We start from the raw sequence: 13,448 nt of genomic DNA, 5'->3' as shown, positions 1-13,448 counted from the left end.
TTTATGTAGAAATCTATGCATTTTGAACATTAGCATATTCCTACTTACTTTTAGTATGGTTTGTTGTATGGCTAGGGCCTTCATAATTCTTGTTTTTCCTGAGTCTTTCAACTGTATTGAGGAGCTACAATGAGTTGTTACTGGAGTTAGGGGAAAAGCCTCAGCTTCTGGGAGTCCCTCCAGGCAGGGATCTCACAAAGTCCCAGAAAGCCACTTAGAGAGGAGCAGGCAGAGAGTAAAGTGCTTGCCACACTAGTGTGAGGACTTGATTTTGAATCCTCAGAACCTGCATGTAAAGCCAGATGAGGTATCAACACAGCTGGGACCCAGCTGTCCTGGGGTGAGCTGGGAGGTGGAGACAGGGAGCTCATGAGATAGCCTGGTATATACAGAAGAAAACAACTCTTTGCAGCTAACAAGGTAGAAGACATGGACGCCCCTGACCTCTACACGTGCACCATGGCACACAAGTGCCTGCTGCCCTCACATGAATCTGTACACGTACATTCAAAACAGTTTTTCTTTTTCTTTTTTTTCTAAGACTTACTTTTTTTTTTTTTAGTTCTTTTTTTCGGAGCTGGGGACCGAACCCAGGGCCTTGCGCTTCCTAGGCAAGCGCTCTACCACTGAGCTAAATCCCCAACCCCTCTAAGACTTACTTATTTATTATATAAGTACACTGTCACTCTCTTCAGACACAGCAGAAGAGGGCACCAGATCTCATTACAGATGGTTGTGAGCCACCATGTGGTTGCTGGGATTTGAACTCAGGACCTCTGGAAGAGCAGTCAGTGCTCTTAACCACTGAGCCATCTCTCCAGCCCACAAAATAGTTTTTCTTGAGATAGGATCTCACTACACACCTACCAGGCCTGACCACACAAAGGATCTTTTTTTTTTTTTTAAAGAGAGGAGCACTGGTGAAGGCAGGAAAGTTTTATTCACACCATCCTCAAATATCTGCTTAGAAAGTGCTTTCGTTGAGAAGTGTGGACTCTTCCCTTGGGCCCGTAGGGTAAATAAAAGCAGGATTAAAAACCGAGCACCGTCCATTCCTTTGGTGGCAGTCGTCACATGAGCCAAGATGGGTGCATACAAATACATCCAGGAAGAAGCAGCAGTCCGATGTGGTGTGTTTTCTTCTGAGGGTCCGCTGCTGGCAACGCGGCCAGCTCTCTGTGCAGCACAGGGCTCCCTGCCCCACCCAGCTTGATAAAGCGCCATGGCTGGGATACAGGGGTAAGCATGGTTATGTCATTTACAGGATTCATGCCGTGGTGGTCGCAAACATCCGGTTCCTAAGGGTGCAACTTACGGCAAGCCTGTCCAACACGGTGTTAACCAGCTGAAATTTGCCCGGAGCCTTCAGTCTGTTGCTGAGGAGAGAGCTGGGCGCCATTGTGGGGTTGTAAGAGTCCTGAATTCCGGGGTTGGGGATTTAGCTTAGTGGTAGAGCGCTTGCCTAGGAAGCGCAAAGCCCTGGGTTCAATCCCCAGCTCCGAAAAAAACAAAAAAACAAAAAAACCAAGAGTCCTGAATTCCTACCGGGTTGGTGAAGATTCCACATAAAAATATTTTGAGGGGCTGGGGATTTAGCTCAGTGGTAGAGCACTTACCTAGGAAGCGCAAGGCCCTGGGTTCGGTCCCCAGCTCCGAAAAAAAGAACCAAAAAAAAAAAAATATTTTGAGGTTACCCTCATTGATCCATTCCATAAAGCTATCAGAAGAAATCCTGACACCCAGTGGATCACCAAACCAGTCCACAAGCACAGAGGGCCTGGGCTGACATCTGCTGGCTGCAAGAGCCATAGCTTTGGAAAGGGCCACAAGTTCCACCACACTATTGGTGGATCCCCCCCCACCCCCCCCCCTGCAGCCTGGAGAAGGCGCAATACTCTCCAGCTCCGCCGTTACCGTAATACACGTAATATTTGTAAAATTCATATCCAGTAAACAATTTAGGACAGAAAAAAAACCCCAGAGCGCTACTTCCCTCATTCATTCTAGACTAGGTTGGCCTTGAACTCAGAGATCTCCCGGCCCCTGCCTCTCTACTGCTGGGGTTACTTCATATCCCAGTTGCTGCTGTTGTTTTTAAAGGGCATTGGTTTAAAAATTATAGTGTGTGTGGTTTTTTGTTTTGTTTTGTTATTTGAGACAGGGCCTCACTGTACAACCCTAACTGTTCCAGGACTCAGTATGTAGACCAGGCTGGTATCTGAACTCATAGAGATCTTCCTGCTGCTAACTCCAAACAGAGTGCTGGGATTAAAAGTGTGCAAGGTGGCCCTGCCTAGCAGTGGTAATATTCTGGTTTTGCTTTTGTGGTTCCTGGGGATTGAACCATTGTGTATGGTAGGTGAGCATTTGTCCCAGCACTGGTAATGATTTAGTTCTTTTTTTTTTTTTTTTTCTTTTTCTTTTTTTCGGAGCTGGGAACTGAACCCAGGGCCTTGCGCTTGCTAGGCATGATTTAGTTCTTAAATTAGGTAACGAATGCATGCTAATGGGTCTGCATTGCCATCTTAACCTTTTATAAATGTCCAATATTACATACAATTTAAGTGCGAAAATAAAGTACTGATAACATTTATATGTGCATGATTGTTTAAAAAATTGTTCCTGATCAGATTTATTAGATATAGGCAATTCAGGGTAATTTCAACAACAACGATTTTATTAATTTTATTAAAAAGTATTTCTCGGGGTTGGGGATTTAGCTCAGTGGTAGCAAGCGCAAGGCCCTGGGTTCAGTCCCCAGCTCCGAAAAAAAAGAAAAAAAAGTATTTCTCAAAAGTATATCTCTTGGGCAGCCAGGAAACGAGACTTAGAGGTCTGTGTCTAATGCTATAGGGATGTTTGCAGTGAAGACTCCAGTCTCCACGGCATACACTGAAGCTTCCACAGCTGCTTGCTAGCACTTCAATCAATTTGCTGCTCCTCTATGGAGCCGAAGGTAGCAACTAGGGTTGCTGCTCCCCGGGTTCAGAGGTTTCTGTGTGGTTCCCTGCTCTGCCGTACCACTAACTTTGAAATTCAATGCAGCTGAATTTTCCTTCTCTGCAAAGGTGACTGGAAACCATGTAACTGGTACTTAACTTCCAGATTCTTTAGAAGAGAGGGAGGCTCTGTCACATTAGGCAGGGAAACTTTACCCACGTAGGGGTAGGACACGGAGAAGTCAGTAAAGAAGTCAGTAAACAATGTCACTCAGCTCATTTTTTTGGTGACTTAACAAACATCCCTGCAGCTAATAATTTTAATGGTTACAAAGTATATCTGAGGTAAAATGGCTTACTGTAACAATCTGGCTTTACTGTTTTCTCAGTAGTATTTCTCTTTGCTACGAGAATACTGATTTTACTTGGCACGGTTGCATACCTAAGTCCTTTGCAATTAGACATGTCTATTTACTAAGTGAGGCACACAGGAGAGAACTCCACTTAGAATTCCTGGAAACATCTGCTTTCCCCATGTGTCTGCAGGGCAGGCAGTTTTCTATTTTTGCCTGTCTTCTGCATGGGCATGGCATCTGATACGGCAGTAATCCACGAGACAACACCATCAAAGATGAAAGCCAACGTGGGAAGATGGCACCCCGTGCAGAAATGCACCCTTTCACCTCCATACTGAGGGCCATTCACAGACCCAACATTCTAGGAGACATCAGCAACACATTCTCATTAGCTGTCTGTATTAAACAGAATTCATGGCACTTCACAATACACAGGCTATATATAGTGTGTTTCGTGCCTAGCTAATTATCTGTTGATTGACTTTGTCGATCAATATCCATGAACTCCACACAGTATATGATATTCAAAGGCACCTTAACTTGGTGCTTAAGAAATATGTTCAAGGCCTGGAGATATGGCTCAGTGGTTAAGAGCACTGAGTGCTCTTCCAGAGGTCCAGAGCTCCTGAGTTCAAATCCCAGCAACCACATGGCTCACAATCATCTGTAATGAGATCTGTAATGAGACAGCTATAGTGTACTTTTAAATGTGTTCAAGAGTTCCAGGAGTGTGATTCTTGGCTCCAGTTTGGACAAATCAGAACCTTTTAGTATGTGTGGATCTGTAAAGTACTGAAGTGAGATCTGTGTCAGTACAAGGCAGTAACCATTGTAGAACCACCAGGACTTCACTTCTGCGGCTGTTTTCTAGGTCTCCTCCTAGCACCCTTCCTCCCCCAACTCCATCAACTTTTGAGACATGGTTTCTTTGTGTAATAGTCCTGGTTGTCCTGACATTCACACTGTAGACCAGGCTGGCCTGGAACTCACAGAGATCCGCCAGTGTCTTCCTCTCATGCTGGGATTAAAGGCATGTGCTACAGTGCCTGACCCCAGCAACTTTTGGATTCTCAAATTTAAACATCCCTTTCTGTGCTGTGCCCTGTACTTACGTCAGATTTGTCACACTGTATCCTAATTATCTGCACAACATTTTGTTTAGTTTTTTGAGAGGGGGTGTCTTGTAGCCCCAGCTGGTTTTACACTTACAGTGTAGCCAAGGATGACCTGGGCTTTCTGCTTTTCCTGCTTCTGCTCCAAACTCTGGGATTAAAACATGTGCCGGCACACCCAGTTTCTCTGCCGCAGCATACAGGGCAAGAGCTCTGCTAGAGCCTCACTGCTCTCAACATTCTGCTCTTTACCATTCTGCTCTTCTTAAAGTCTGCTTTTTTTTAAACTCATAACTCCTAGTGAAATACTTTGCACAAAACATCACACATATTTTGTTTGTGTATTGGATGTCGGAAGGTAATTTGCAGGAGTTGTTCTCTCCATGTGGGTTCTGGGGAATTGAACTCAGGCCCTCCAGCTCCATGGTAAGCACTCAGACCTGCTGAGCAATCTCGCTAGCCCTGACAGACAGATTCTTAAACTAGTACTGTCACTTTCTGGGATCATTATTAAAAATATAAACTCCAGACTCCACCCATACATTTCTATTTCAGCCGGTGAGTCATTTAAGGAACATGGAAATAAAGATTCAGCGGTAAATTATGCACACAGTACTTGAGCAATGGAGTTAATGCGCTTTTTGCAGGTTTACACTGCTGAACATTCGGTGCTAACTGCAAACCGCTTATGACATGTATGCCGTGATCACTTGGCAAGGTTACTATGTATATGAATATGTGAAAAAAAAAAACAAACTACACTTCTTTTTGCTTGTTTTCCAGACAGGGTCTCCTTGCGTAGTCTCCTGGAACTCACTCTGTAACCAGCGTGGCTTCAGACTCAGAGATCTGCCTGCTCCTGCCTTCTAAGTGCTGGGATCACAGGTGTGCACTGCCATTGCCCAGCTAAACGTTAATTAGACTCATTACTCAGTAAAATTAGCAAACCTTCTCAAAAAGAGATTTTTATTAGTAAAGATAATTTCATACTAACATTTTATACACTAAACGCGTCCATCCACTGCAAGAGATATTAACATCTTCACACAAAGTGTAAAACACTCTTTCTCCACTCAGTGTGCTAGCTCTGTATACCTTCACAGCATCAATACCAGGCAGAGTTCATGACACAGGGCACCGAAAGCCTGCTCTGCCCTCAGGACTGAAATGAAGGGGTTCTTCTGGAAGCTGGATGTAAAGAACTTTGCAGCGAGTGCTAAGGGAACACAAGGCAGATACAGGGACTCTGTGCTCACTGCTGAAATAGACTGTCTAATAATGCTGTCACTGTCGCTGTCGACGAGACATGTTTGGACAGCTGACAAGTGGGAGAGGGCACCCACTCCTGAATGGGCTTGTGGAGTACACTTGGGGCACTTAGGGGATACTTCTAGGGGAGCAGCTGGAGTGAAAGTTAACATGGTAAATGAAAATCAAAGTCCATCTGGGCAAACAGTATAAAAGGGGTTATTTATAAATCTGAAATATGAGTAAACTAAGACGGGAAGGAGTTGGCGGAGAGCTATTAGGACCTCAGGATTGTTCTTGATTGCCTGCAGGGCCTTAGGAATGTGGTAACTTTCTGTGAGTAATAAGAATGCTTCCATGTGAAAACCCAGTAGGTGTAAAGACAGCCAAGCACTGCTGCCAGTATAAACCATCTGGGCGATGGTGCTCTGTGAGGCACAGCTAGGTGTCAATTAAAGTGCCTAGGAGCCAGGAGGTGGGAAACCTGTGAGATATATACATGTTCTTCATACGAGGCAACTACCTAAGCTGAAGATTCCCCAGGCAGACATAATGGAAAACTGACTACTACTCAGATAGCTGAGAGCTACTTTTGGCATTTAAGTCAAATGTACATGTACAGTCACGGACATTTAATAGCTCCCTGTACATGACAGGGCAGGTCCAAGTTCCTCAGCACTCTCTCAAGGACTGTGGATCCTTGAGGGGAGGAGGAGGAACAAGCCTAACCCAGTTTCCTTGTTTTCAAGCATATTTCCTGGGGACTAGTAATAGATTCTCTCAAATTAAGAGCAAAGACACCTGACCACAAAGTGCCGACTCCTAGCACCGGAGAGGATCAAAACCCCACAGATGAGTGATGTCACTCAGAGAATCTGCCAATCGTTTCTGTGAAATCATCTTACTTTTATAAGTGGAAGAAAAAAAAAATTTCCAGGTTGACACCAAATATGTATTTTTAAAAAGTTAAATCTTTTAAAAATTCTTAGAAGGGATTCTTATATTCCTATATAAAATAAAACCATGGTTTATAATAAAAGTGTTCAGCGTTTCCAAGCTGTGAAAAAACAACATCAAATTGCAGACCACAGTTTATAGATTCCGGTCCCAGAGTGACACACATGGTCTCTGTCACAGCAATGGGAGACTTGTCTAGTTTTACTAACACACCCCAAACTCTTTAGTGGACAATGAATATCAAGTGGCAATTCTAAACTGCCACCCCATACCTCCAATCAACACTAAATCAGTCTGTGGCAAGACTCTTGGACGGACACTTCTGAGAGCAGAGGTAACTGCTTCTCTCCATGACGGGCAGCCGGCTGCAGCCAGCGCTTAGAAGTCCAGTTACCTGATGGTCTGAGCCTCGGGAGCCACAGAGCTTTCTTTTCCAACCTGGAGAGACTCACTGCTGATGGACAGTAATTCTCGAAGTTCCTTATTTTCAAGCTGGGGAGAAAAGATTATTTCCGGTATTTTAACTGTTAAACTGTGTCAGAACATATTATTTTGGGCCAGAAAGGAGGAAAATATTTTTACTGATTGTTTGGAAATTTAACATAATGCATCCCAATCCCATTCATTTCCCAGTCCTCTCTGGTTCACCTTTCACCCTTACTACTGTCCTCCCACCTTACCTCCCAAAAAAGAAGAAAAAAAAAGAGAAAAAAAAAATACCAAGTCCAACTTGTGTTGCCCATATATTCACTGGAGCGTGTCCATCTTCTAGTGGGCTGCCTGCCCCTTAAAGAAAACTGAGTCCTTCCCCATCCCCACCCCCAGAATCCATCAGCTGTGAACAGCTACACTTTAGCATCCTATCACAGGGGAAAAATATTTTTAAAGTTTTTAATTGATTTAAAAAGTTGTTTTTTAAGACAAAGTCTTACTGAGTGGAGTTTGCTGGTCTCAAATTGATATGCGGATCACGCCGGTCTTAAGCTAACATATCTGGCTGTCTTTGCCTCCAGAGTAGTAGAGTTATGCACCGCCGTACCTGGACTTTAAATGAGTGTGTGAATGTTTTACCTGCATGGATGTCTGTGCATCGTGTGCACACCTGGTACCTGGAAGGTCAGAGGACACTGAATGCCCTGCCGGAGTCTGGAGTTACATAAGTCGTGGGTCACCATGTGGGAGCTAGCTAGGAATCAAACCCTCTTCACTTCCTAAGGATAGGCTACACTCTTATCTTTATCCTCTTTGAAGAAAATCATCGTCTCTCTATTTTGAGATAGGGTCTCATGTCTCAGGTAGGTGGAGGCTGGCTTGGAACTCTTGACCCTTCTGTTTCTAAGTACTGGGATTACAGGTGTGTGCCACCATGTCCAGATCTTTACGGGACACCCATTTAAATTACAGTGTTTCCAGCTTCACCAACAGGCTGAACAAATTCTTTACCCTGTAAACAGTTTCTCAGTACTCCCGAGTTATTTTTACCTGTGTATGTATGAGCACCACCTGAGTGCCTGGTGCCTTTGGAGGCCAAAAGAGGGTATCAGATCCCCTAGAACTGGAGTTACGGATGGCTGTGAGGCACAATGTGGCTGCTGGGAACTGGGTTCTCTGCAAGTCCTCCTAACTCTGAGCTCTCTCTTCGGTCTTAGTAGTCTAAATCTTTCTTTAGCACTTACATACCGTTCTGTACTATGCCCTTCCTTCATTAGATATGGGCAAGGACCTTAACTTTTCCTTCTGGAATTTCTCAAGGCCCGCTATAGAACCTGAAATAACCAGGCAAATCTTCAAACCACCTACTGAAGTGTATTCTCTGCATATTTTTATACTCATACATGTGTAATTACATTAAAAAAAAAAACATGATTTCATTCGTTATCCTTCCTTCCTTCCATCTCTCTTTTTTGGTTTTTTGAGACAGGGTTTTTCCTGTGTAGTCCTGGCTATCCTGGAACTCACTCTGTAGACCATGCTGGCCTCAAACTCAAGAGATCCTCTGCCTCTCAAGTACTGGAATTAAAGATGTGGCCCATTACAGACCAGTGTTTACTCATGTTATTTTATGCATGTGTTTCCCTGTATGTGTGTATGGTACATGCATGACTGGTATTCTTTCAGGTCAGAAAACAGTATCAGATGACCTAGACCTGGAGCTAGGGAAGACTGAGAGTGGACTGTGTTGAAAACTAAACTCAGGTCCTCCCAAAGGCAGCAAGTACTCTTAATCGATAGGCAATCTCTCTAGCCCTTTAGATATTTTTTCTTTTTGAGACAGGCTTTAATACAACAGAAACTGGTCTCACACTCGCCAAGTATCCCAGACTGGCTTTGAAACTCTCAGTCCTCCTGTCTTAGCCTCGTAGGTTCTTTGACTGTAGACGTGCATCATCACCTCTAGTTTACAAAGTGCTGGGGACCCCACCCAGGGTCTCAGGAACGCCAAGCAGGCACTCCAGTCCCAGCACACACAGTAGTTTTGTGATATACTATTTAATCTATTTTTAAAAGGTCTCTTCACTTTGTGTAGGGTGTTTTGTCTGTGTACTACTTGTGTGCCAGCAGTTACACAGTTGTGAGTCACCGTGTGGATGCTGGGAACTGAATCTGGGTCCTCTGGCCAGTGCTCTTAACCGCTGAGCATCTTTTCAACCCCACTTTTTATGCATTTCTTTTGGCATTCACTTCTATAATTCTGAAAGATTGCCTGTACTGATCTATCTACCTCCCTTTCTTTTTGTTTTTTTTGAGACAGCGTTTCTATGTAGCCCTGGTTGTCCTGGAACTCACTCTATAGATCAGGCTAGCCTCAACAGATCTGTGTGCCTCTGCCTCCAGAGTGCTGGGATAAAGGACACATGCCACTACTGCCCAGCTTCTGTACTGCTATTTCTTGATCAACTTTAGATTTTATCTATTGGACTTTCTAGTATGGAGAGAAGTCAGCTTATACATGACCTGTTCCTCCTCTCTGCTTTTTAAATATGTTATACATTTAATAGATATAGCAACTAAGCTCTCCCCAGCCCCACAATTGACATTTCCATTGGCTGCTGTTGACTCCATCTACTTATTTTCCTCAAAAGGGTGTAAAGGAGAAATTGAAATGTTCTATCATTACACAGAGAACATCAACACTGCCAACTGAGGGAGGTCAGTTTTGAGCTCTTGGCCAGTCCAGGCCCCAGTCTAAGATGACCCCTCCCTCTTTTCTTTTTTGAGACATTTTTGTAAAAAGGAGAACGTTAATATACTGCAGTGATAGGACAGCGGTAATGCAGCCTGAGGCCCTCTAAAAACCGCCACAACCAGTGAACTTCACAAATGAAGGAAAGGTGAGCTCCCGACACCCACCGCCTTACCTCCAGTTGAGCTAGTTTCTCCTGAATCTTACAGAACTGGTTATCGTCCACCTGAACCGCTCTCCGCATCACTGCTCCCATTTCACAGATTCTATCGATCTGACTTTCAATTTCCTGGGAAAATAGGATGAAGAGAAAGTTTCTGGTTACAAAGACCATGGGATGCAGGTGCAGCATGAATTTTTTGGCTACTAAAAACCTGGAGAAATAAAAACCAGCGGGGAGTGGCTCACTTAGCTACACTGCAACCATATTCTATTTTGAGCCATAATAATATAAATTTGTAGCATTTCAAACAATTTCAAAACAATTTCAAACAGTTTCAAAAGAATGTTTGATATCCAGGAGCCAGGTGTGGTGGCACACATATGTAATCTTAGCTCTTGGGAGGCCCAGGAAGGAGGGTTAGGGATTAAGTGGCAAGCCTGGGCTAAATGAAACCTAGCCTCAAAACAAAACAAAACCCCAAACACACCACCCAACCACCCAACCAAAAATGTAATAAAATAGACAAATGAAATATTTAGATATTTAAAACATTCAAATATTTTAAACTTTCCATTTCCTAACGATAGATGAGATGTAGCGCCATCTTTCACTGCAGTAAATAGTTGCTTCTAATCAATTACTACAGAGTAAAACAGTACAAGCTAAGCAGGACAAGAGAGCACCCTACAAATGGCAAGGCAATTGCTGGCTCCTCCAAATTAAACAGTAAGGATCAAAGCATAGGAACTACTATAAACAAGCCAGCAAGACTCGCCCCTGCCCCATAACACAGCGTGAGTAATTTAATGAAGTTAGTGCCTGCTTGCTATATGGAAGACAGGGGTAAAATCGAACTCATGCCCTGGTAACTTCAAAACTTATGGCTTGATAGAATGTACAGTAATCAGCTAAGTGGTCACCGAACGCCTTCCACACTAGCTGGCATCATGCTTGGTATGTAGCTGGCTATGTAGCCCAGGTTAGCCTACTCTCTATCTTCCTATGTTACGTTGAAGAGATCCCTGGTGAGGTAGGTGACTTTTACCACTAAAAAGGATGTGAGAGGCTCCTTATCCCCTTCTCTTATTCAGATCTTCACAAAGCCACAGCCAAAGACAGAGTGATTATGAAAATATGCAGAAAGGGGAACATGGTTTTCTGCAAACACAGGAAACAACCTCACAATTTCAGTTCAGTTTATTTACAATTTATTTATCAGTGTTTCTTACTGCAGAGTGAGACTGATGAGCTTTCAAAACTGGTTCAGCATCCACTGCTTGTTTAGCAACCATTAACTGTAACATTTGTTTCCGGTACTTGCTCATGATGAGTTCCAATGCATCCTGGTGCTCCTCCAAGGAGACCCACAGCTCTAACAAACAAACAAACAAAACAAGCATCTGGGTAATGATGGCCATCACAGGTCTCAAGGCAAACCTCCTAACAGCTGCAGCTCTCAGACAATCCATGGGACACTGGGCTTTCAAAGTTGGATATTGGTATTCAAGCAATATCAATGAGGCAAGCGGTGTCCCAGAAAAACTCTCTAGGTAGTAGAGTTTTGTGGAAATAAAATGGGACGTGTAATCACAAGGCATGGACTTGAATTCAGCTTTCTAATTTACTTCTCAGAAGCAAAATGAGCTCACTTAAAAAAATACCACATTTTGCTGATTTGTGCAAACACCATAGTGCACATGTGGGATCAGAGAAGAGCTTCCAGGAGTCGGTTCTCTCCTTAATCCCTGTGGGTCCTTGGAATGGACTCAGGTCTTCTGGCTGGTACCACTGCCCGCTGGGCCATTTTGCTGGTGCATGTGAACCTGTTTCTTAGCTGTGTTGTGCAAATACTTGGACAGGAGAATATAGTGGAATGGCAGATGTAAAAGATCTCTGTAAGACAACTACCATACTGTTGTCATTAACAACCCTAACAATATATATTTGGGGGGGGGGGGGCTGGAGAGATGGCTCTGTGGTGAAGAGCACTGACTGCTCTGCCAGAGGTCCTGAGTTCAAATCCCAGCAACAACAATGGTGGCTCACAACCATCTGTAATGGGATCTGATGCCTTCTTCTGGTGTGTCTGAAGACAGCTACAGGGGCTGGGGATTTAGCTCAGTGGTAGAGCGCTTACCTAGGAAGCGCAAGGCCCTGGGTTCGGTCCCCAGCTCCGAAAAAAAAGAACAAAAAAAAAAAGAATTGAAGACAGCTACGGACGGTGTACTTATATATAATAAATAAATAAATCTTTTAAAAAAAGAATATATATTTGAGGGGCGAAGTTCTAGCCTTCCATCTTGCATAGAAACATCAAAGAAACCTCCACCTTAACTTTAGGGCTCACTCTAATGAATATCGAAATATTACGTTTAAAGACTATGACATAAGCCTCCAGCTAGTATGTGCCCACTCCCTGGTCATCTAACAATTCAACTCTACTAAACAGCTCTTTCAAAGTCATTAATCAGGAAGACTTTTAAAAGAACAATCTAACAGATTGTACTGTTGCCAGATGATCCTTTAAGCACTGACGTAGATATATGTGTGAGATGTGTACGCTTGTGAACTGTTCAGGCACATGTGTAATAACGTTCAAAGTATTACCAGGAAAAAAAACCCCTACACACACACCTACACACACACACACACACACACACGCCTGACTAACCTCTGTTTTCCTGCTGTAAGTCTCTAATCTGAGTATTCTCTTGAGACAGCAGAATGTGAGGTTTATATTTAGACATGTCCTTCACGTCGGATGCATCCTCTTGATACTGGACAGAGAGACAGACTAAGGCAATGCAAATATAGGCAGGTGCTGCGGGGGAGGTATCATTCCACCCACTGCGCAGGAAGTTCTCACATCCGCCCTGCCCTCCGGACCAAGATAAATCAAGCCGCGGGACCCCACCCGCCCGCCCGCAGCGTCCACCCAAGGGAGCGGCCTGGCTCCCGGCCGACCTGCTCCGGCAACACGGCGCCCGCCTCCCGCATCGCAGCCACCCGCCGGTGCAGCGCGGCCGACTGGTCCACCAGCGACTCGGCCGCCGCATCGTGTTCGCGCAGCCGCTCCAGCAGCGTCTTGGCGTCCGTCAAGATCTTCTCGATCGTACAGCTCATAGTGGCCGAAGAGGCGCGCCCGGCCCGCTAGCCTCGGCGATTCGCTCAGCCCTTCCCCAGCCCCGGCTCAGTGCGACCCGCGTCACTTCCGGGTACGCTTTAAGGCACCTTGGCAGCTCGGTCTGCGCCTGCGCAGTGGTGAATTCTTGGTTGCCTTCAGGCTTCGCCACTGCCTTTCTAGGGTGGAGCAGCAGAGGCCTGATTGGTGTCACATCGTGGTTTTTTGCAATGTTACTTCTGTTTCGGTCTCAGTTCAACTTTTCTTCTGGTTTTGATTGATGTGGTTGTTATTTAGTAATGGGGTTTTAAGAAATTCATGAAACAAAACAAATACCCACCCCCAACAAGTGGTAAAATACACCGGAA

At 44.4% G+C, this 13,448-nt stretch overlaps 1 protein-coding gene across 1 annotated transcript; it reads right to left on the bottom strand.

The window, feature by feature from the left end:
• Positions 1-5,341: 5,341 nt before the first annotated feature.
• On the bottom strand, positions 5,342-13,173 carry Sike1 (suppressor of IKBKE 1). The gene is made up of 5 exons (NM_001012182.2): positions 12,924-13,173; positions 12,631-12,736; positions 11,189-11,331; positions 9,972-10,085; positions 5,342-7,104 (listed from the first exon to the last, which is right to left on the bottom strand). Exons 1-5 carry the CDS (start codon positions 13,080-13,082, stop codon positions 7,003-7,005), a joined length of 624 nt encoding a protein of 207 aa, NP_001012182.1. The 5' UTR covers positions 13,083-13,173; the 3' UTR covers positions 5,342-7,002.
• Positions 13,174-13,448: the final 275 nt, after the last annotated feature.

This window comes from Rattus norvegicus, chromosome 2 (genome assembly GCF_036323735.1).
Source record: "Rattus norvegicus strain BN/NHsdMcwi chromosome 2, GRCr8, whole genome shotgun sequence".
NCBI lineage: Eukaryota > Metazoa > Chordata > Mammalia > Rodentia > Muridae > Rattus > Rattus norvegicus.
Note: the sequence above shows the minus strand (reverse complement) of the source record. Positions and strands in the feature narration are given on the sequence as shown.

What these genes read in the sequence shown, in the direction of transcription:
- Sike1 (NM_001012182.2), bottom strand. Translation starts at nt 13,082, where the DNA reads ATGAGCTGTACGATCGAGAAGATCTTGACGGACGCCAAGACGCTGCTG. An exon ending in CTTACAGCAGGAAAACAGAG is followed by an intron (nt 11,332 to 12,630) that starts GTTAGTCAGGCG and finishes TTTGTTTGTTAG; the next exon opens with AGCTGTGGGTCTCCTTGGAG. An exon ending in AGAAACTAGCTCAACTGGAG is followed by an intron (nt 7,105 to 9,971) that starts GTAAGGCGGTGG and finishes TTTTCTCCCCAG; the next exon opens with CTTGAAAATAAGGAACTTCG.